General features: G+C 37.9%; 1 protein-coding gene across 2 annotated transcripts; it reads right to left on the reverse strand.

Annotated features, from left to right (window-relative positions):
• Positions 1-94: 94 nt before the first annotated feature.
• LOC114144755 (tensin-4) lies at positions 95-22,462 on the reverse strand. 2 transcript variants are annotated; one of them, XM_028017892.1, is made up of 12 exons: positions 22,356-22,462; positions 20,130-20,400; positions 17,307-17,658; positions 8,068-8,453; positions 7,837-7,968; positions 4,654-4,746; positions 3,030-3,107; positions 2,874-2,933; positions 2,352-2,523; positions 2,157-2,225; positions 2,018-2,047; positions 95-1,926 (listed from the first exon to the last, which is right to left on the reverse strand). In XM_028017892.1, the coding sequence occupies exons 2-12, from the start codon at positions 20,368-20,370 to the stop codon at positions 1,794-1,796; spliced, it is 1,746 nt and encodes a 581-aa protein (XP_027873693.1). In that variant the 5' UTR covers positions 20,371-20,400; positions 22,356-22,462; the 3' UTR covers positions 95-1,793. The 2 variants fall into 2 exon arrangements, with proteins under 2 accessions (XP_027873693.1, XP_027873694.1); XM_028017893.1 differs by lacking the exon at positions 22,356-22,462 and adding an exon at positions 21,701-21,721.
• Positions 22,463-23,128: the final 666 nt, after the last annotated feature.

A 23,128-nucleotide genomic window follows, 5' to 3' on the forward strand; every position in this document is an offset into this window, starting at 1 on the left:
TGCAAAATAAGCACAATGTCTTCCTTTGTGTTCACAAGTCTGTGTTTTTACACTTTTACCACTTGTGCTCTTATCTTTCCACTTTCACACAGAATTTGCTGAACATCTTTGTTTTTATTGCAGTTTAAAAAAAATACAAATCCATATCTTTACAGAGAACACAACAATAAATACATTCAAACAGATTTATACAGTGAGGGCAATCTGCACAGATTTTACTTAAAATGAATGGATACATCAGAGCTTCAAGTCTAAATCTCTCAGTAACAGTTTGAGTAATCAGTAGGACGCAAGCATCACTTTAAATGATGATAATCTTACACTCTGTGCGTTTATAAGCCTTTTTTACTCTGTTACATTGTGTAGCAATGCAACCACAAACTTATTTTATCAGAATGGATGTGGAATGAAATGTAACATAATTTTCTAGATTTTTACAAATAAGATCTAGATAGTATGATGTTTGTTCACATTTAGCTCCTTTAGTCAGAAGAATCCCAGAAATGCTTTGTAGTTAAGTTTCCATCTGTTCTGAGCAGCTCCCCTGTTCCTGCTGAACAAAAATCATCCCTCCAGCTGGATGCTGCCACCACCGTGTTTCACAGTGTGTGTTCAGCTCCAGTTTTACTTAATTTCTCTTGCATATCCAGAAAGTTACATTTTGTTCTTTGTTTACAGCACATTCTTCCACAAGCTTGCTGAGTTCTCTATGTGGCTTGTGGCCACCTCAAAATGATTGTCAGGTTTGTGAAATGTGCAACTTATAGTCCTATCAACAAAATGTCCTGACTGAACTATGGAACGCTGCAGCTCCTCCAGCATTACCAGCTGCTTCTCGGGTTCTGTCCTTGCCAGCTTAGGTGGATGTCTTGGAGTGTTTCCAGTTGTGCCATAATCAGATGATGGACTGATGAATCCTCCCTGAGATGTTGAATACTCAAGATATTGTTTGGTAACCTAAACAGGCTTTAAATTTCCCCACAGTATCGTCTATGACTGGTCTGCTGTGCACCTTGGTCTTCATGATGCTGTTTGTTCAGTAATATTCTCTGACAAAGCTGTGAAACCTCAACAGGATGTCTGCATTTGTACTGAGATTACATTAGACGCTGCGCACTGTGTAGCTTTTAATAATCAGCTGAAGGCCACTGGTTGAACCGGGTTTTATTTGGAGGTATTCGATATAAAGAGGCTGTATACAAATGCAAGCTTTACTTTTCAGATATTTATTTGTGAAACACTTTTCAATTTAAAATTATCCACTACTTTGCGTTGGCCTTATAAATAAAATCCCAAGAAGATATACCGGAGTTTATTGTCGTAATATAACAAAGTGCGGTAAGGTTTAAAGGGTATAAATATTTTTGCAAAGCTCAGCTCATCACAAAATTGGACAAACAAGTTGATATTAAATTAAGATGCTTGTTCCTGGAACATTAAGACATAAAAAATAGTATTAAAGTTGTTGTTTGGGCTAGGTAATTGCATTTCTGTAGTATTTTTACAAGCTGGACAAATTTTAAGCACAAGACGTCATCTTTTTTTATTTGTTACTCCATCTGTTTTTTTATAGTCTTGAGCTAAAAATACATTAATTTCTGTGTGGGACTTTAAGGATCAGGATGTGATACTGGAGTGTTAAGCTTTAAGTCGGTTCTTCATCTGGTCTTTCAGCCCAGAAGAGACGGTAACTTGACCAGCTTATCAGCAGTCGTGACATTTATTTCGACCGGTATTGCATGTCAGTCACAGGCAGTACAGTGTAAAATGGGAGGCCATCAGAGTTTGGTTGTCTACTGCTTGGGTACGGCAGCCTGAATATACTCAATGGCTTCGTTGCAAGGTTGCAGGGGGTCACATTCTGCAAAGATGTGGCAAACGTTCTCCATGCCAGCTTCAACACCTTTTGCCACAAAACCAAACATCCTGCAGAGAGAAGGTATGAGTACTGCTTATATGCACTTGCACAAAAGGAACAATAGAAACTGATGTATTGCGGGTTGGAAGTGTAAATTACCTTGCACCAAAATTTGTGCCTTTCAACCACCTGCAGAAGAATAGAAAGCAACTTTATGAGCACTAAGAGAAATGTGAAGGGACGAGACACATGCATGTATCGAATTCATCAAATTCATGAACATGTTGCATAAACCTACAGTCGATTGGCTGGATCTTCACCGCTGTAGCTGAGCAGATGAGCTGGGTAGTGGCGTCTGAAGAAAAGCCTGCCAAAAAAATGGTAGATTTTGGAAAAAATGTTTCACACAAACCTCACCTCGCCAGCAGCATGACTCTGAAGCAGGCTGTCGGTAACAATCTCAGCTGTATAATGGAGGGCTATATTTTCTTACTTCCTGTTGATATCGGTGAGTGTAACACCCTTGAGGGACACCTTCATGTTCACAATAGAGGGTGCGAATGAACCGGGTGTCTTCTCAAGTGTCAAGGACACCGCCTTTTGCACAGCACAGGGACCTGTCAGCATCTCAGTGGGAACGGCATTCAGATAGATAAAATTGCAGGCTGCAAAACAGACAAAGCGTCCATTTAGTTCTCTCTGCATTACTTACAAACCAAATAAGAGATACGTGCAAATGCACAACGAAGAACATAACTTTTTACTCCCTGGTTGTTACTTTTAACTTATTGCAAACTTTATTACCTTCACATGTGTCTTGCTTTGCATAAGCAGCTTCTATTGCTTCTTTATCTATCTTTTTTTATTTCCATGCATGCAAGATGTGACAACCTAAGACATGTTCTGGAATGCTAAGTAATGAAGTAGTTGTCTTATTTTATGTTTTTCCCTTGACCTGGTAAGAAAAAAAAAATTCTCAATATAATGACACAGACATTATGTCACCTTGACTCACCTGTTCTTTTGTTCTCCAATGATGCTTTTTCATTCACTTTCTCTCCAGTTGTGCCCATATCTGTAAAAGAAAATATGGAGGTGTTTCTTTTACAAATATCTGTATTAGTTGCACACAAACACATCAGGAAATGTCTCGCAATAAAAGTTTACTCACGCTGATCATTTAGTAGTAATCTGCAGGGTAGCGCATAAGGAGAGATAGTGTGCTGGTAAACCAAAGCCGAGAGACTACCTGCAAGAACAACCAAAATCTTTCGGGTTAGAATCTGAGAACAGTTTTGCTGCCATTTTTCAATCTAACTTTACCAAAACAAAAATGTGGCTAAATAAGTGGGTGTACGAAAAACATGGTGTTTATTTTTTCACGTCCAAATAACAGCAGAAATGTTGAAGTTGTATGAGTCACCCCTATTATCTAATAATTTTTTTCTTGTTATCCTGACTAAATGCACACAGATAAGCTGCTCAGGTCATCCTTCAAGAATTTGGATTGTCTAATCTTATCCCCAAAATAATTTCAATAATCAAAAAAAGTTGCGAAAGAAAAGAAGAAACACTTTTTTCAAAGATGTAAGAGACTATTTAGATGAGATTATTTGAAGCATTATTGGTTATGAGGAGAAAGCTCGCAGGTGCAGAGCATACTCTAACCCAGGGGTGGGCAACTCCAGGCCTCGAGGGCCGGTTTCCTGCAACTTTTAGATGCATCTCTACTTCAGCACACCTGAGTCAAATAATGAGGTCATTAGCAGGACTCTGGAGAACTTGACTGCACTTAGGAGGTGATTCAGTTATTGGATTCAAGTGTGTTGGACCAGGGAGACATCTAAGATTTGCAGGACACCGGCCCTCGAGGACCAGGATTGCCCACCCCTGCTCTAACCCCTTGCTATTCTTTTTTTCTTGAAGAACAAGAAGATAAGAAGAACAAGAAGATAAACATGTATCTGATTTGAAACTGTTGTCTGCAAAGATTCTTAAAATTAGCATAGAAATTCAGGATAACGTTTAGTTCGAGGCAGAGATGGTCCCAGCCTGTTTGACAGCCCAGGCAAACAACCCCACCGGCAAACACCCCTGATGAGGTACCGCCCTGGGTGGTTGCCCACATTGCCCATATCAAAAACCGCCACTGGCTTGAGGCAGAAATACCCCATTAAATGTTTCTTACACTGCTCACCTCTTAGTTTCAGTTTCCAAAGAAATAAAAGTAGAGTTAGCTTTTTTAAAAAAAAAAAAAAAAAAGAAGAAGAAGAATAAGTAGACACCTATAGTCCTACATAAACAGGATTTGGTATTTCCCCATCCACTTTCAATGGAAAGAACTGAGAAAAAATGGAAAAGAGACTAAAACATGCTCAAGTATAAAATATACATAATTATATTCACCTGTTCTTCAGAAAAAAACATCAGGAAATGAAGATGCTTAACATGACAAAATAAAGGTTTCCATATCACAGGCATTCTAATTGTCTTAAACCACAGAGAGTTTGAGGTTCAGAGTTTCTATCAGTCAACATCTACTTATGCAGCCAGAGGTACCATAGCATCTGTCTCACACATGGAAACCACACATGTTGAAGACGAGCAAAATGTCAGAAAGACAAAATGATCATTTCTCTGTGGTTAGGAAAACAAACCTCAAAAACTCATTTCTTGCAAGAAGACCAACTGAAGTCCTCTGAACATGAATCAGCTTTCATGTCATTACAAAACCTGAATTTTAAACTCACTGAACTATTGTTCAAAAAGGGGGAAAAAATGGAAGGTTTACTCACCAAAGTAGGGTTCCTGAGAAGAACCTTTGATGCGAACGCCTTTGGCCGATGATTCAATCAGAAAGTGTCTGATAAAATCTGAGCCGCTCTCTCCTGAGTACATGAGAGCAACAAATGTCACAAAAATGTTCGCTCACCACATTAAAGAGGCGAAATTGTTTTTGGCCCAGTAAGAATTACAAAAGACCGCATGAAAACAACAAATATCGACAAGACCAATCAACAGCATTTAAGCAAGAAAACCACATCAGAAATGTTGAATCCAGGGCAATCTATCCTTGGACCCTGAAACACTAAAATACAAGTTACTGCAACACAAATTCAGACTGAAAAACCAAAACAATAAAGATTCCTACAAGGTCTGTTGTAGAGCAGCACAGTGGCCTATTGGTTAGCATGGATGCTTCAAAAGTAGAAGCTCCTGGAGTCGAGTCCTGGCCAGGGTCTTTCTGTGGAGCTGAAATGCTCTTCTCATAGCAATGAGTTAACCATTTGCAGATCAAAAACCTACATGTTAGATTAATTGGTCTCTGTGATTTGACTTTATTTGATCTTGTTTGTAAGATGTGGACATGCAAAGCAAGATGGTACCATTAGTCTCTCTCTAACAAGTGACCTCTGACTGTAGGAGCAAGCCGGTCATTTTACCCAGTTGTCCTGAATAAACTGCTTAAACGGTCTCAGGTTTAGATGGTTATAATCACCATTTTCATATCTTTCCTCAGATATTGGATAGTATAAAGATCTGGGTCCAAGGCCAGTCATCTAAAAGGAGTCAATTATTTTTTTGTTTCTTCAAAGCCATTCCTAAGTTCTTTTAGTAGTATATTTTCCCTAGGGTCATTAGCATGTTGGAGAACACGACTTGCTTCTGAGGGTGAGCTTTCTGACATTAGGCCATCTGTTTCACTCCAACATGACCAGGTAGTCCTACAACCGCTTGAATTTCTACACAGATTCAAGATTCCCCCAGGCTAGAAGCAGCAATGCAGTCTCAAGACCTCAGATGTTTCAGAGCAGGTATATTGTGTTATTTTATTTCAAATATTCAGAGCTAATGTAACTGGCTAAAACATTCCCGTTGCAGTGGTGTCTTTGGAGTGGGCAATGTGGCTAGAAAAAGTTACCTGTCAATTCTTCTTGTTAAATATCTGCAAGTGTCATCAATGGGTAGAAGAAGAGGAGCCATACTGTATAATAATGCACTATGGGAAATTATGACTGTATGCATGGTTAGCAACACACACGTGGGTATGTAGTTGGCAGCAGATTTTTGTTTTGTTTTTTTCCCCTTCAGTGCTGGAGTCATTTTGGATTTTCTTTCATATAAACTATAAATACTCCTGATGTTGCAATCAAAGAGTGGAGTTCTGCCAAAATGTTTTTGCATGTTTTTCCTCAGTTCTTTTTCTACCATTGTCACCAGAAGTCTGATCCAATTAATGGTGCATTTTCCCCTTGTGTCTGCATCCTGGGAGACTGCTGTTCTCCCGTGAGCATAGTTCGGTTTAACAAAGTTAACAGATGTTGTCGCAGGGACATGAGGCTGCACAAATCCTGTTTTTAGTTTCCATGTTATGAAACATGAATGAGATAACATATATTATTCATTTTATTTAAGCCATAAATTTATATTTCTTATATGCTATTCATTCAAATGTTTTGTATGATTGCATGTTAATGACTGCTAAATTGTGTTTCATGATTTAAACAGTGATGAAGTTCCTATCCTATTCTATTCTATTCTATTCTATTCTCTTATTTTACCTGTGTTATTTGCTTATAGCACATTCAAAAGATATAAATGTAGGTTTTGAATTGAATCCATTTTAGACAAATGAAGAATTTCTTTAGTGATCCCTAATTTATTTTTCTGTTTTTTATTTTTTTTGGGCTGAGGGTTCATTTGATTGCATATATGAACATAACAAATAAAGGATAGTTGGCGTGGTAACATCAATTACTGAAGTTAACACCAAGGCCTCACAGTGGAGTTATATCCCACATCTTTTACTGATAAATTTTTATCTTAGCAAGTACCGTAACATTGTGTGCTCGCTATTAATTTCTCCCATTTCCACGAGGGTATGCTGCTGCAAGTTTTAAGCTTGTTTGTGAGGCTGCCAGCTCTGCAAGCTGGAACTTGAAGTTGCCATAAAAGTTATTTTACGACAACCTAGAGTAATGAAGATATTTAACCCCTCAGCTTTCAAAACTTGTTTTAAAGTCTTGAGTTTCGCTTTATCTGAAAGGCGTTTATCTGTTGCTTGATGCTCTCACTTGTTATTAAATGAGTTATTTTACACAAACATTTTAATTCTTTACTATATTTGCAGGATGGATAGAACTGTAACTTTAAAATCCTTGTATTTCCTTTGCTACAGGATAGTTTCTCACCAATCTATTTTGAAACATGTCTTACATGACGAGTGATGTCTTCCATATCTTTTTGTTGTAATTACCTTTACAACATTACAAATCTGTGACAGAACGAAACCTCCAAATGGCTTTGTGATTGAGATTTGTCTTTTGTTCTTTGATTGCTCTCAGAGTCGTAAACAGCCTCGTTTTCTTTGGTGTTTACACAATGCACACCGCGGGTGGAAAAATCACTGGCACCGTCCCCTGGCTCGCCGCAGACTGCTGCATGGCATAAGATGACATCCACTTTCCACAGCACATTGTGTTTGCATTGTTTGTCTTTGGCTGTGGGAGTTGTGGCTTTAAGGCTTTCAGTTGCCTGTTTCTGACCAAATATTTTAAAAGCCGTTTAAATTGTGTTTTTTAGACGCAGACTGGACAGACAATCTGTCTCTGTGTTCCTCTCTGCAGGGTTTCTTCACATTGTTCATATCCAAACTCCATCGTTTTCCAGGCTCAAATTTCCACAGCTGCCAATCTTTTTCAAAACCAGCAGTACAAATTAAAAAGTTCACTGGGAAATTAGGGCCTTTTAAGGATGGACAGACAGAGGGATGAATGGGAAAATTTTCTTGGAATACATATGTTTTTCCATGCTTTGATCTGTTTCCTTACTTTTCCAGACCTGTAAAATGCTCAATTCCAGACTCTTTTTTTATGAATTTTCCAGAGTGTGCGTGTTTCTACAGATCATAAAACAGCAAGCCTTGTGAGTGACTCATAAGTAGTCAAGAGCTGCTGTGTTCGTGAGCAGACGTTTACCTGGATAGGCGGCAGCAGTGAAGGTGGTGGGTGACTGGTCCACTTTCATGGCCAAGCCAAAGCTTCCTCTGTAGGAGGTGCTGTCTCTCACCACAAACGTCCCGGCTTCTTTATCCTTTAAAAGGGCTTCAGCTGGAGCAGAACAGTTAACAAAAGAAGGCATCGCGTTTATTCTGACATCCTTTGTTACACAGTGCACTGTACATAAAGCCAACATCAGGACCACCTTACTCTCTGCTCTGCTGATGTGCGGACGAAACCAGAACTTTGACGTGTTCATGACGAATTTCATAGATGGCTGGCTGCCGCTGAAACTAGCTTGAAAACACCTCCGTTTTGAGGGAGAGGCAGGGACTTTCTGGACCTGGTCAACTTCTGATCCAGAAGACCTCAGGTCTGACTCTGGTGCGCCATTGATCAGGAGCAAAGGAATATCTGTCTGGGAGCCGGCGAGCGAAGCAGGACTGCTGTTTGCTCCTCTGCTGTGTAGATGACCCTGCTTTGAGAGCGAGGGTCTGCCTTCCAATGACTGATATTTGGAGCCATCAGTGAAGGTGTTTAGAGTGCAAGTGGGGACGAACTCTGGAAAGTCGAGGTCCTCAGTCAAAGATAAGTTGCTGTACACAGACAAAAATCAATAAAATATCATCACAATACTTTTATACTTCAGTTTTTTTGTTTAAACAACAACTTTGAATTTGTCATTTTAAACTTTTTTTTTTATAATGAATACACACTAAATACTATAATTTCTGGATTTCATTCTTGTTGAAATTTTCAACAAGAATGTTCATTTTTTCCAGAATGAAAAAATGAACAGGAAGCCTAACTTCCAAATAAAAAGATAAAATATTTCCTGAAGTTCACATCTTGATCTTGCCGAGATGCTGTGGGGTGACTTGAAACAGGCTTTTAGTGCAAGAACCCATCAAACATCTCAAAGCAGAAAGCGAGGAGTGTGTCAAATATTCTTCACACTGATATCAGAAACTGATAGCTATCTATAAAACCATCTCACTGAAGTTGTTTCAGCCAAAGGTTAGGTGCGTATGCAGCTATAGGTGATATGGTGTTGTAACGTCTTCTTCAGTTAGAAAAATATATTTTTCTTGATGTCTTTGAAATGAAATTATTTTTCAAAGATAAATTAAAATGAGAGAATATCAACATGTCAACATTTTTTGATAAAGAATTAAATATTTAATTGTGCTTCTTTATTTTTTATGAATTAGCAAAGTAACAAAAACCTACATAATTTGATTAACAGGCATTGTTTATCGCTACTTTCATATTTGAATCTGCTTGCTTTTGATGTGAAGATAAACTTCACGCACAGAGTGTGTGTTTCCAATGGTTGTTAATGAGCAAAAAATCTAACGTTCCCCCTGTAAAGGAAAATGATTATTTAAGTGCTAAAATACTTACAATATGTGTAAAGGTATAGCCAACACTTTTATTTGGAACAGTTTTCTGTTGAGCATGTGGGAGCTGACAATAGCAGACATTTAAACAAGCAGGGCTTTTTCCTCCCCCGCTGAAGACAGAGTAATAAATTTACATTCCGATAGGGGGCAAGAGACTTCTTGGCGCCTCTCCTCGTGCCAGACAGAGATGAGCACGAAGTGGCCCTCTTACTGAGATAAAAACCAGACCTCTGAGCTGTATAGGGGAGTTTCCGGGGTTTTTCTGGGGCCGAAAACAGGTCTCTGATTGGTTGAACAACGGAACGCCTTCTTTGCATATATTAAAATACGGAAACTCCTCTTTAAGATTACTACACGGAGCACGCGGAAAGAGTTTTTGCCATCTTTTTTCTCTCCACGTTGGGCGCCTTTGTCTGTCTGTGTGTTTGTTTTTTGTCTCTCCTTGTGTGTTGTTATTTTATGAGAAATGCATATCTCTGTATCTCTGCAGCTTTGTTGTTCATTGCTTTGTTGATGAATTAAACTCTGTGATCTGTGACGTCAACACGCCTTGTTTAGTTTCGTTTTACAGCTGGCCCGCTCGCCGAGAAGAACCCGGATGTGTTGAGGAAGAAGCGAGCCAAACGTTTTGTTCAAAGTTTTAAATACGTTCTTCCTCAATAATTGGGGGCTCGTCCGGTCTTGGCGAGGGCGGATCGGTCTGGTTCGGCTCGGCTTCCTGCGGTAAGACACTATTTGCTTACGCTTTGGTAGTATGTAGCGCTGCGTGCCAGCTGTAGCCACGCGGAGTTTTCGGAGCTGCAGGGATGCAGGGATTGTGTTTGTAAAAGAGTTTGTATAGGAATTGGATTAAAAATACACGTGAAACAAGAGGATCGTGGCGGTTCCAAACATAGGATTTGCTACCCTATTGTGTAAATGCTGGGTTTTTCTTAGTCGTTATTCTTTTCCCCGGAACGTTTAGTCTTGGACTTCCAAATAGAAAGGAAATTGTGTATTAAAATTTAGTTTAAGTGTGTGGTACACTTAATAGACAAGTCTGGGGAAGACTGTTACGGATAGAATTTGCGGTAAATTCTTGATATAGTTTGCGGGAAGCTTTGGTTTGTATTTTTGTTTTGAGTTAAACAGGTCTGCGGTAGGCCGACGGAAAGAATTTGCGGTAAATTCTTGGTATAGCTTGCGGGAAGCTTTGAAAATAGTGTGGGGTACACTTTTAAATAGCTTGCGGTAAGCTTTGATGTTGCATCTTTTATTTTTAGCCGGCGCCTTCTTTGTATTTTTGTTTTCCTTCTCCTTCTGTTTTTCTAATTTGTCTATCATTCTGTTTAGTGTTATCTGTGTTTGTCTGTTTGTGGTGCTTTTGCAGCTAGCTGCTCTTCTGTGTGAAGTGTGTGTGTGCAGAGCTCTGCGTGTGTGTCTGAGTGTGTCTGCGTGCGGGGCCGTGTGTGTGCGCGTGTGCGAGTTCGGGCTGGCTGTGTGTTTAAGCGGAGTGTTAAGTGGTGTGAATAGCGCTGTTTGTGTGAATTTGCATTGATTTTGCTGCGTGGTGTTTTGAAAAGTGAAGTACAGAAAACACGTGGTGTTTTGGTTTTAAATTAAGGGTTGAGTGAAATACTAGTACCACTGGATAACGGGAAATGACTGATTGCTGAACAATTTTGACATGTCTCTTTGTGAACGTGCACGATATTTAATACAGGTTCCTGACAACTAGAGTTGAAATTAATTAAATGAAATCTTGAAACATGTTGACAAAACATTGGCAAATTCCTGAAGCTTCAGTACAATTTAAAATTAGACTGCAATTTGACAAAATAATGGGGACGGACTGACACTTTGACTGACTATAAAACTGGCCAGATGTGTTGTGTTTGTGTTGTATGTCTTCGTTTGTGGTGTAATTCATGTTGGTGTGAAAGATTGTGTGATTGGAGATAGGATACCACTTGGTATTTTATCTCATTTAATACAACGGGAATGTGAACAGCACCTCTGTATGTGGATGCAATAAGCAAGAATTTCTCACTTGGGACACCAAGTTGAAGTAGAAATTACTCTACAGAGTATTTTTTAGTGCTGTCTCGTGGTGCTAAATTTCCGGTTTTTAGAACACCCTATGTGTTAAACTGGACTAAATTATTAAAATTAGGCAATAACAGCAGTTAGTGTGACCTGCAGTGTAAAGATTGGAAGGTTATTGAAAGATAGAATCTGGATAAAATAAAACATCTGAACAAATTGAAAATAAATTATGGGTTCTATTACAGGATGAAATACATAAATAAAATTACATTGTGATCTCAGGGGATTGTGGAAATGATGTATTGGCAAATTAATAGATAAATACATAAATGATTGGGTAGAGCAATAAAGTAAATTAACTAAAATTTATATAGAATTGAGAACTAACATAGTGGATGAAGATGTTAATAATTCCTTCTCAGGCTGTGACAGGATAGAAGGACAATAGAATAAAATATAATGAGTTACAACAGGACCTTTTTAATGGGTAGAGGATGCAGACAAAACAAAGATCTTTAGGGAAACAGGCTCTAACTGTAAGAGGGATTGATCAGATAACAACAAACTGTAGCATGCTGCTGATTCTAGATATTTTCACAATCAGTCTTTTTAAAACTGACCAAAACTTTAAGATAGATAAAATATTATTAAACCTACAGGACTTACTGATAATTAGACAGGATAAATTAGAAGTAACTCTCTTGTTAAATAGACATTGATTAAATATAGAAAAGTTTGCTGAAATTTACAAGATTTGTTGTTCAAGGATAATATTCCGTTTGGAATAACTTATTGGTTAATGAAAAAAAAAGATCATATGGCACTAGTGTAGAGAATTAAGATTGAACTGTAATAAGAGATGATTAAACGGTGCCTACAGAAAGAAGAGAGTGCTGTAAATAAAATAAGAAAATAAAGACAAATAAAGTAGTAATAGAATTGGGAGTTCCTCCTGCAAGTCCTTATCGGTTTTTCTTTTTCCTGCCATGCAGTCGGCCCCTCCGAGAAGTCAAAAGGGGGTTTTATGGTGGGCTTAAGACTTTGTTTTATGGTCTGACAATAGAGATTGCTCAGAATAGTGTAGTGACTTTAAAATATAAATTGGGCAATATAAAAGTACAAAGGATTTCATTTTTTAGGTGCATAGAGATTGGCTGTTTAAATCTTGGGGTTTTCTTTGACATTATAGATTGTGGAAAGTTGTAGAGAGTCACTATCATCACATGACGCCGGATTTTGATGCAGTTTGGTTTCCTACATTTAGTGAAACCTTTTATAATGATTTTCTGTTTTCTTTTCATATTATTTTATATTGTTTAGGGAATAGTTTAGATTTTTTGTTTTTAAATTTGTTTTCCTTAGTCTGACTTTTTATTTAGCTATTCGAGTCAGTTCTCTGTCTATTTTGTTAAGTATTACAAATTAATTTTTTTCTTTGGAGTTACTAGTTTCCCCTGGACCCGTTCATCAGGGGACAGGGAACTTTGGTCTTTAGTTTAATTTCTTTCATTTGTAAATTTAGTGATATACTGACCTGTATTTGTTAAGTTTGTGTGTTTAATTACCCTTTGGTGTGTGTTAATGGTCTGATCAGCCATTATCTAAGTTTCCCTCGTGTCTTGGTAAGTCCGTTTGTGCCTTGTGTCGTTCTATTACTGCCTGAATTGTGTTTTGATTATGTTGATCTCAGTTTGGGCCCAATTTCTTATTTTTTGGATTTTTCTTTGTTAACTGTGTTTTGATTCTTCTTCAACGTCTCTCTGGCTGGTGTAGGCCAGACCATCACAGTGTCTTCATTAGTAAACGTGCTATTTGTAAGTCATAAGAGTACGATGAAATAATGAGTTTTAAACCTGTAATGTGAAGTATTTTGGGAACATCGTATTCTTGAAGGTTTAACACATGCTTAAATGACATATTCTGTTTGTTTTGCAAACTTTACTTTTTAGAAAACGGCAGCATTGCATATCGGTGGGGTTCTCAGCTAAAATGTTAACCCTGTTTCATCAACATTTTTATTTCGGGTGCTGGACATGATGTTGCATTTAATAGTTAATGCATCATCAAAAGGGGGAGAATATGTTATGTTTTTATTTTTATGGGTTTATTTTACTTAATTAGAGATTACTGAAATTTATATTACTTAAACAAAACTTTTGAAGAACATGTCTGATCTGTGCTATACATAAAAGTGAAAGGAAAATATGGTCTGGTAATATATGTGCTTATTTTAAATGGATTTGAGTCGTTCTCCATTGAAAAATGTTCTGACAATGGGCTAAAGTATTTTGAAACCAATAAAAATTTATAGTGATAATGAAGCATATTTTGGTTAATTAACTTGGGAAAATAATTATAGAAATTAAAAAATATTATTGCGCTGGCCATTTTCAGAGCATTAATTTAATGGAGTAAAACGTCTTAAGAAATGTTTTGAAGAATCTGTTTTTGATTAAGTATCACTAATCAGTACAAGTACACAGGTGGGATTATAATGATTTTTCTAAACTGGATTTTTGTTTTGATTTATATCCATTTAAAACGATTTTGAATAAAACTTTAAATTCGACAAGCAAAAGACATAGGTAAAATTGGTATATTTTGAAAATGTCTGGATTTGTTCACTGATACATTGACATTATAATTTCTCCAGGTTTGTCTCTTTTGAATTTTGTTTGAAGAACGTATGTAAAATGTTTTAGACAATAACAACCAGTAAGATCTCGTTGGTTCTATAAAAGTAATTTAAACTAGACTGTTTAATTCATATTGATATTCATTTTTTGATGGTGAATGTAAGCTTTACAACTACGATTTTAAGCTTTTGTTATTGTTTTATTTCGTTTGTTTAATCCTATTTTTACAAGATTGATTTAAGAAAAGATCTGCATTTGTTTAACATTCTGGCAAAACATTACTTTGGACACATGTCCTTTGAAGCTGGTGATTACAAGGTTTTGGCGTTTTCCACCAGTTGGAGGTATGATATTAAATAATTGAAACGTAGGTTGAATGGATCACATCCTACGTCGAATGTGCAGAACGAGACACGTATGAGATCTGCTCACGGTTTTCTACATATAGACTGGACTGAAGTTCCGAGCTCTAAGTCTGACTCTGGAATTTACGGCAAATGCTGTTGTCTTAAGAGGGGGTGTGCAGCTGCTTGGAGGAGCGGTTTCACATTTTTTTTCAAAGATAACAGCCACAGAGCCACGAGCGGGGAGGATTCACTCGGACACGAGTGAATTGAAGATATTTGTGTTGAATACGCAAATGAATGATGCTTTTGGAGACTCTTACATCTGCTTTCTCATTTCAGTTTGCTGTTGTTCTGGTGCCTTCTGGATGTGATCTCCTTCAAAGTCTGCGTTATTTGATAAAAAGAGTAAGAAGTAATTCTCCTGATGGAAAATGACAAAGCACAAAATTGTTTTTCATTGTTTGCTTATGATGATATTACAGAATGTTGTAAGTGTGTTTCTGATGCTAATGAAACTTATGTTGAAACAAAATGTCTGTTTTATAAACCGGTGTCGGGTCACGTGGCTGGATCTTGTTTTCTCAGGAGGAGATTTCATTTTTTGAAACTCACTGTTATATTGGCATAATAATCCAATTTTCAGTGAGCGACGGACGCTCGGATGGAAACCTGAGGTTTCCATCCGAGGAGGATCAGGCTGCAAGAGGATCATCATTAACTTTTATTGCGTGTTTTCGTTCGTTGCGAACTCTGAAAAAGGACTTTCGTTTTTGCGCGCATATTTTTGAACATTTCCTGACGAAGACTGCATATTTTGTTTTTCAGAGACTGTCGATGGACATAAAAAAAAAAAAAACAGAAAAAGGCGAGCAACAGATTGTAATTTTGTGTCTTTCTCATTTTGACGGATTGTAATTTTGTGATGAATGTTGTCTTTTAAGTTGCAGAGCATTTCTTATTAATTTTTCTGTATATGTCCCTGTTTTATTTTTTTGTTTCATATTTTGGGTTTTTGTTTGTTCTGTGTTTTGGTTGTATTATGATGATTTTGTTTTATGGAAAGGATAAGTCTTTTTTACCCTTGAGGTTTGTTTGAAAAAGGGGACTGCTATATAATCAGCCTACACGTTCTAATTTTTATTTTTTGATTTTTCTTCTCTCTGTTATCTTTTAGAGTACGGTTTTTGGTTGTGTATTGCGCGGCTTATTAGATTTTTATTGAGGTCTGTTGTTTTCAGACCTCAAAAGGGGGATTGTAAAGGAAAATGATTATTTAAGTGCTAAAATACTTACAACATGTGTAAAGGTATAGCCAACACTTTTATTTGGAACAGTTTTCTGTTGAGCATGTGGGAGCTGACAATAGCAGACATTTAAACAAGCAGGGCTTTTTCCTCCCCCGCTGAAGACAGAGTAATAAATTTACATTCCGATAGGGGGCAAGAGACTTCTTGGCGCCTCTCCTCGTGCCAGACAGAGATGAGCACGAAGTGGCCCTCTTACTGAGATAAAAACCAGACCTCTGAGCTGTATAGGGGAGTTTCCGGGGTTTTTCTGGGGCCGAAAACAGGTCTCTGATTGGTTGAACAACGGAACGCCTTCTTTGCATATATTAAAATACGGAAACTCCTCTTTGATATAAGATTACTACACGGAGCACGCGGAAAGAGTTTTTGCCATCTTTTTTCTCTCCACGTTGGGCGCCTTTGTCTGTCTGTGTGTTTGTTTTTTGTCTCTCCTTGTGTGTTGTTATTTTATGAGAAATGCATATCTCTGCAGCTTTGTTGTTCATTGCTTTGTTGATGAATTAAACTCTGTGATCTGTGACGTCAACACGCCTTGTTTAGTTTCGTTTTACAGCTGGCCCGCTCGCCGAGAAGAACCCGGATGTGTTGAGGAAGAAGCGAGCCAAACGTTTTGTTCAAAGTTTTAAATACATTCTTCCTCAATACCCCTCCTCTCCAATGTCCCTCTCACGTGCAGAGCTGCTAAAATGTTCAGATATTAAACTCTGGTTAAACTCTGCTTAGCCCTAATCTGGTTTTGGGTTGTAGGTGAAATTGTTCTGAAGAAAACTGTCTAATCTCCAAATATGTCTTTTTTATTTTATGTTTATTGCCTCTCATAAACATACAAAAAAGACTTTTTTTGATCTTTAATTAGATCTTGAAAATAGAGCAAAGCTTTGTCCTTCTATTGGAGCCATTTTTACATATATATGTATATATATATATAATTTTCTGTTTGTTTAGCTCAGCAATTTGATTTACTATATTTTATGCATTTGTTTCTATTACCTATCATTTAGATTTTTTTATTGGCTTCTGAAGATTTAACACAATGTGCTTTCTATTGTTCTTTTCAGTGAATTTTCTGTGTGGTAATTTTATGACATGCAGTTATATAATAATCGGTTTGGTTTATAACTTTGGCTTTAACATTTTGTGTGGGAGGTGGGGGGAATGGTTATTTCAGTCTTGTGATTTGTCTTTCCGTTCACATTTTGTGCTTAGTCACATTCTTCAAAGTTGTTGTTTCAATCATTCCCATGTTTTCCTGTAACCATGTTGTGCCTTCCTACCTGCACATATTCACCTTCCTCCCTGTACTTACAAGTTTATAGTCTCTGTCAGATCGTCTTCTGTCTAAGCCCGTTTATTCCTCTTGTGGTGTCTCTGTCTGGTACCCAGTTTTTCTTCACTTGTGATCCAGATCTCTTCCTCTATTTGGTTTCTTCCCCTGACTCACTTCACCGGTATATTTGCCTAACATGTGATTCTGCCTGCTTCCTGTCTTAAGTGGGGTGCTTGTATAACACAGAACATAAAAACAGGAATAGTTTCTAAGATATACTATAATTATTGGTTTTAATCTTATTCTTTTTCACATTTGTTGTTGTTGTTGCATTTTCTTTATCTTTTTCCAGGTTTCTATAATCATGTTTAAGTTCTTTTTGTTTTTGTTTAAGAAAACAAAAAAACACGCCTCAATGAGATGAAATCTGAATGAAATGCAACAGAGTTTTCATCGGTTTTCACCTGCCCAAAATGTAGCTGGTATCTGAACATGTGGACGTGGAGAGCAGCGAGGTGGCGCTGTTCCTGTTGGAGCCCGACAGGCGCAGTGACCCTAGAGAAAAGGCCAGGTCGTTCTTCGGCGAGGGGTTTCGCCTGGGAGCGCTTCCAAATGGAAGAGGTGGCAGGGAGGGTGTGGGAGAGCAGGAGAACACCAGCGCGCCATTGGGGCTGCCTCTGAGGCTGCCGGGCATGGGGATGGGGACACTGGGAGACACAACAGGAAGTGCAACTGCTGGCGATGAGTGTGGAGGGCATCCTCTGGGAATCAGCACGCAATGGGAAGCGCCATCTGAGTCATTCGAAGAAAGGGAGACTGAGGAAGAAATGAGGAGTCATGGTTAGGATGTATTTAAAGTGCTTTAGAATTACATAAGAATATGAAAGCTTTCCACAGCCCAGAACTTGTCTGACTTTGTTTTTTTTTTTGCTTGCATCATGGGTTAGGCCTCTTTCTTGAATCGCAGAAATGACCCTGCTAGAGAAGTTCACATTTCTCATGCAGGAACACGCAGAGCAGTCTATTATTTCCAAACTAATTGCTTTTCCAAGGCGTATTTCTGCTTTTGCAATAACAGAAAATAAGAGGAGTCTCAGCTTGTTCTTGGACTGTTGCGCTTGTGTCTGCCTCATTGTGCTGACGAGCACAGAGTGAATGTCTGGAGGACAAAAACCTTTTCATTCCAGTAAATATATGTGTAAGGGTGGGTTTTGTAGTTGAATTGACAAAAATAATGACTAACATTTTCACAGATAGGCTCTATATGACCACATGCAGCATGACACGCTGTTGCAAGGTGAAACATTGCAGAAATGGGAAATGAGAACTCATCAACAGGCGCAGAAATTCTCTCTTCTTGTTTTTGCCAGCCAGAAAATACATCTAAAAAAATCTTCAACTGCTACCGATTTCCTGTAAACTTTTTCACCTCTACGCCACTTAACGGTTTCAAGAAAAGCGATCAGAAGACGTACAGGCAAAACACCTTTATGAAAAATGCGAGAGCAACAGGAAATGTATTTTCATATTGTTTTACCCCTTGTACACAGTTTCTGATGGCAGGAGTTCCTGAGCAGAGGAGGCCTTGCCGGATCACCCCCAAGCTTGGCTGTGTGGTTAAACTTTCCTGACAGGGTGTGGTTTCAATCTGTTCAGATGTGGTGCAATAACTACACGATTAAAAGTATTTAATATATCACAAAAGGTGCGTGAATTTAAAAGCTGTACTTTTTGTTTTTACAAGGCTGACTGGTTTTATGGCACAATTAGACATCGCTGTTGTGCCAACAGCTGGTCACGCCAAAGAAGCTACAAAGACACCTTTTAACTCTCCGAACCAGAGTGCAGCTCAGGGCATGTAGCTATCGCCTCCAAAAGCCACAGGAGTCTGAAGCAAACAGACTCCAAGCACCACCACAGACTGGCCACCACACTGGTCTTCAGCGGAGGAGCAGCACCCCGCTGGCCAAAGGCACAGGGAGTGATGCTGGGCATCGAACCACCCAAGCCAGTACTACAGCCACATCCCACTGGTGCGGGCCAAACCCGGTGGTTGCAAGTAGGGTAATTAGCTCCTTTAGATATATTGCTATTTATGCTGACGTGTTTCTGAACACGACCGTTTTCCTATGACATCCTATAGTTTGTGTGCGTTTGAGTGTTTGCATGTTTGAAGCTGGATTGTGTTCGAGTCAGATTTGAAGAACCCTCACCTTGAGTCCACTTCCAACTCATTCGCGGTGAGGATTTTTTAAATATGTGATATGACTCACCGCCCAGCGGACCGTTCTAAGAACAGCATACACATTAGGCAAGAAAAAAACTCCAAGCCCAAACAATTTTTTCTATTGCTTTTTGAGATGTCCACTCAATGGGGAATGAGCATTGCCAGAAAAACAACCATACAGCTGAGTTTTTCTAGTCAGACCAAAGTTAGTGTGTAATTCAAGATTCCTATTCTGTTCTGAATCCCAGGGCTGTTTTCATGATGTTTTTGAAGGAATCTGGACTTTGTTTGAACATTGCTGGTTCAAAATGTTAAATTCTAGAAATCTGAATAGAGATTATTTAACCACACAGAGTTTGATATATATGTCCAAACTGAGCATAGCACTATTTTAAATTCAGTGTCAGAATCGGTAAATTACTTTTCTAAAATGGCTCAAATAAGTTGAATAACTTGAGTTAAAGTACAAAGGCGTGAAATGAAGAATGGGCAAAATAAGCAGCGCTCACTTGATTAGTTTGACAGACACTGTATGTGAAAACATGTTCTCCAACATCCCGCTGCTTGACATTAACAATTGTAATTATGTTGTCATTGGGGCGTCAAAATTTGCTCCTCTGTTACAAAATACTGCAGTTGGTCTCCTGACTAATTTGACTAATGATAGTTGTAATAGTATAAAAATCCAGCAAACATTACCAGTTTGTGATTTGTATTTTACTTATCTTATTTGAACAGTTTTTTTTCTGTAGTACCTTTTTCATTTGAAAAGAATTGCAGTCAAACTAAAAGATGTAAAAAAATATATATATATACTGTATGTATAGCCTTCCTTCCTCTTTAGTTTTATTTTTGCTCTTGTTAGCAGATTTTTATCTATTCATGCCTCTAAAACTAGACACAAAGTAGTAGAAGAGAAAAACCTACAAAGCGTAACAAGAACATTGAGGGTGGGCAAAGACGATGTCGTGCCGTGATACAGTTCTCTACTTTTCAAAGAAAGACAACAGAAACAATCATAATTTAAGGATCAAATTCTGAAGAAGAAGCTACCATGTACCTGTTGGAGGGCTTGTGCAAGTGGGGCTTCGGATTGGTTCGAAAGTGGGATCCAGGTCAAGCATGAGTTGATTGAGATTTTCCAAGGTCATGTCAAGATCGTGGTCGACAAGGTGGAACTCTGGCTTAGGGATACCAAGTGACTGAGGGACATTTCCCTGTGAAGAGTCAAGGCAGGTGGTCTGACCCACTCTCAGAACATGGCAGGGTATCACTTGAGACATGCCTTCAATTGTAGGCATCACAGTAGATGGAACCACTGTCTTCTTAAGCTGCAAAAGGCACAAGAAGAAAAATGTAATTAGAACTGATTTAATTTTGTGTGCTTATTGTGACATCATACATTTTAGAGGAACTGATTTGTGCTTCTTTGCATTCACAGTCGGAAAAACTCAGTCTGCTTGAAACTCATTCACTGTCTTACTTCTAAACCTCAACTGATTTTCTATGAAACGGTATGGCATCAGTAAGTAAATTTATTCCAGTAATTTAATTTAAATATGAAGCTCATATATTATATATTCAAAAGTTTCTTAGTGAAAGACTGTTCTATTTCTGTTTTTTGTCAATTAATCTGATTATTATGACTTAAAGTTAATGAAATCTATGAACATTTAAATATTGCAAAGTAAAAAGGGTTTTTAAAACCAAAATTTCATAGTTTGATCATGTGACTGACTTGATAGTTGTCCAGCAGACAGTCAGTGTCACCCTCACTGTCTGCACTTCCCTTTGCTCAGACTTCTGGGAAGCTTAGACTTCAAAAGATCAAGAATCTGACTGTTTAAACAGAGCTGCGTTAATCGAACAGGGGAAACCGCCGCTTTTAGAAAATTGGGAAGTAAAACCTGTTCAAGATGTGGACTGCAGATGGGGTCAGAGCTTCAAGACTAACCACAAACAGGCATACCCATAATGCAAGCGCTAACGGTCACATTTATTGTGTTAAGTCCCTAATGAACCAGAGATCATGTCAGAAGTGTCTTTATTTTGTCTTTATTTCAACAAAGTCACAGGCTGATCACCACCATGGAATCCTGCATTGATACAGTAATTCAAGCAGCAAATGTCAGCAAAAGTTTTCAGAGGATCTTCTGTGTAGCACACATGTGCATTTCAGCAGACCCACAGTTCCTCTAATAATCGGTATTTTCATTGGTCTTCCGCAACATCACAATTTTCTGAGAAACCGTAAACCATAAACCATATTTTTCAAAATGAATAGAGAGTTAATGGTAGCTGAGATACTTTACAAAACGTTTTGCATAATCTAGCACAAGTCATGTTGACACAGTTAAAAAGAAGAAGTAAAACAAACTGAGTGTTTACATCGGCGATATATATTATTATAAGTATTATTTTGTTTCTTCAAGGTGTGAACTATATTATTTTTGGACTATATTTCAGCCATGCTGTCTTACACAGGTGTAAGTAATAAGTTGCCATTCCCTAAGTTGGATCAGATCACAATAAGTCAGGCCTCGAGGGACAAGTTTGTCACCTTATGTATAAATCCACTACATGAGTAATTATACGTAGCAGAAGTGATGCACTCAAGCGCTGAAATCTCACCCAGGCTGAGTAGAGCTGAGGAGGATCCACACCCTCTGACTCTGCTGGCCAGGCGCGTCAGACAAGGCGTGGCACTGATTGCATAACTCAGGTGACTGGTTGTTACCATGACTACATAATGTTTACCCTGCAACAGTTCAGCCTTAATGGGTGTGGTTTAAAGGTGAACAAATGAGTGTTGAAACATCTGTCATATTATTGCCATTATTTTGAATTTTCTTTGCTTTTGATCAGCCGCTTTGCTTCTGCCAGAGACGTGTGTATGCCGGCCTGCTACAGGTCAGCTCTTATACTGTACAGAGATTTTTTAAACATATTTTTTTATATATAATTTCTTTGCTATATATGTACTTTTTTGAGTCTCCATGTTTGATGAATATTGAAATAGAAAGTATATTCTAATAAAAAACATTTTTTTTAAGTAGTTCAAATATCTGATACTGTAGATTAAGGTAGGCATTAGTACTACATGTATTAAAACAATCTCCCATTCCCACAATTTGCACTACATTTTTACACTTCATTATACTCGCTTGTGTTATTTCTAGGTCTTAAAGCTGTAGTTCTATTTTATGTTTTTACTCTAGCAACATGCTTTGAATAAGTAAAATCCCCCCACTTGAATATATATCAACATTAAAAAAAGTAATCTTACCTTAAATTCCTTTGTTCAGGTTTCTGCTGTTACTGTCTCAGGTAAACCTCCCACCTCTCGTGTTGCACGCTTTTATCAATGCAATCCCAACCCTTTTCCCCTGGAAGCCTATCAGCAGCTTGATTCAGTGGTCCCTGCCTTTTATGCTGATTATATCATCTTACCAGAGTTGCATACATGCCTGGTGGGTTGGTTTTTCTATTCCCAAAAGTACAATCAAAGCACAGAACTAAACCAATGTTTCTTACTTTGCTTCAAATATTCAAGCTCAAGTATTTAGAGCATGGTGAAATATTAACCTTTAGTGTCTATTGAAGATGCAAAATTCTTTATTAATTACAGCCCATAATTGTTATTTAGGCTGTATATAATGAATGCTTTTTGTGCAAATTTCACCTGAACATTTCTTCTTATGTTTGCTTTTTATGTCTACGCTTCTATTTGTTGAAAACCTTTTTAGGTTCTTAATAATTAAATATAAAACATAAACAATGATTGTGAGAACAATGTGAAATAGCTGTGATTGTACGTTGTAAAACATTACATTGTTACTCTTTTTAATTTTCCCTAAATACCGTTAGAAGGTGTTGGTTAAGCATTCTTGGCAGCTGTACTTAAACTGTAGTCCAGTTTAATTCCAGACTATTTGATGATTACTAATAGCTTTTTGATATTTCATAAGACTTGGCGCCCTTGGCTATGACCAAAGTAATGAGATGTTATATCAGGGCTTCACTGTGCTAAGGCGTTATGATTCAGCTGAGGTGTGGCAG

This window comes from Xiphophorus couchianus, chromosome 5, assembly GCF_001444195.1.
Source record: "Xiphophorus couchianus chromosome 5, X_couchianus-1.0, whole genome shotgun sequence".
In the NCBI taxonomy this organism is placed as follows: Eukaryota; Metazoa; Chordata; class Actinopteri; order Cyprinodontiformes; family Poeciliidae; genus Xiphophorus; species Xiphophorus couchianus.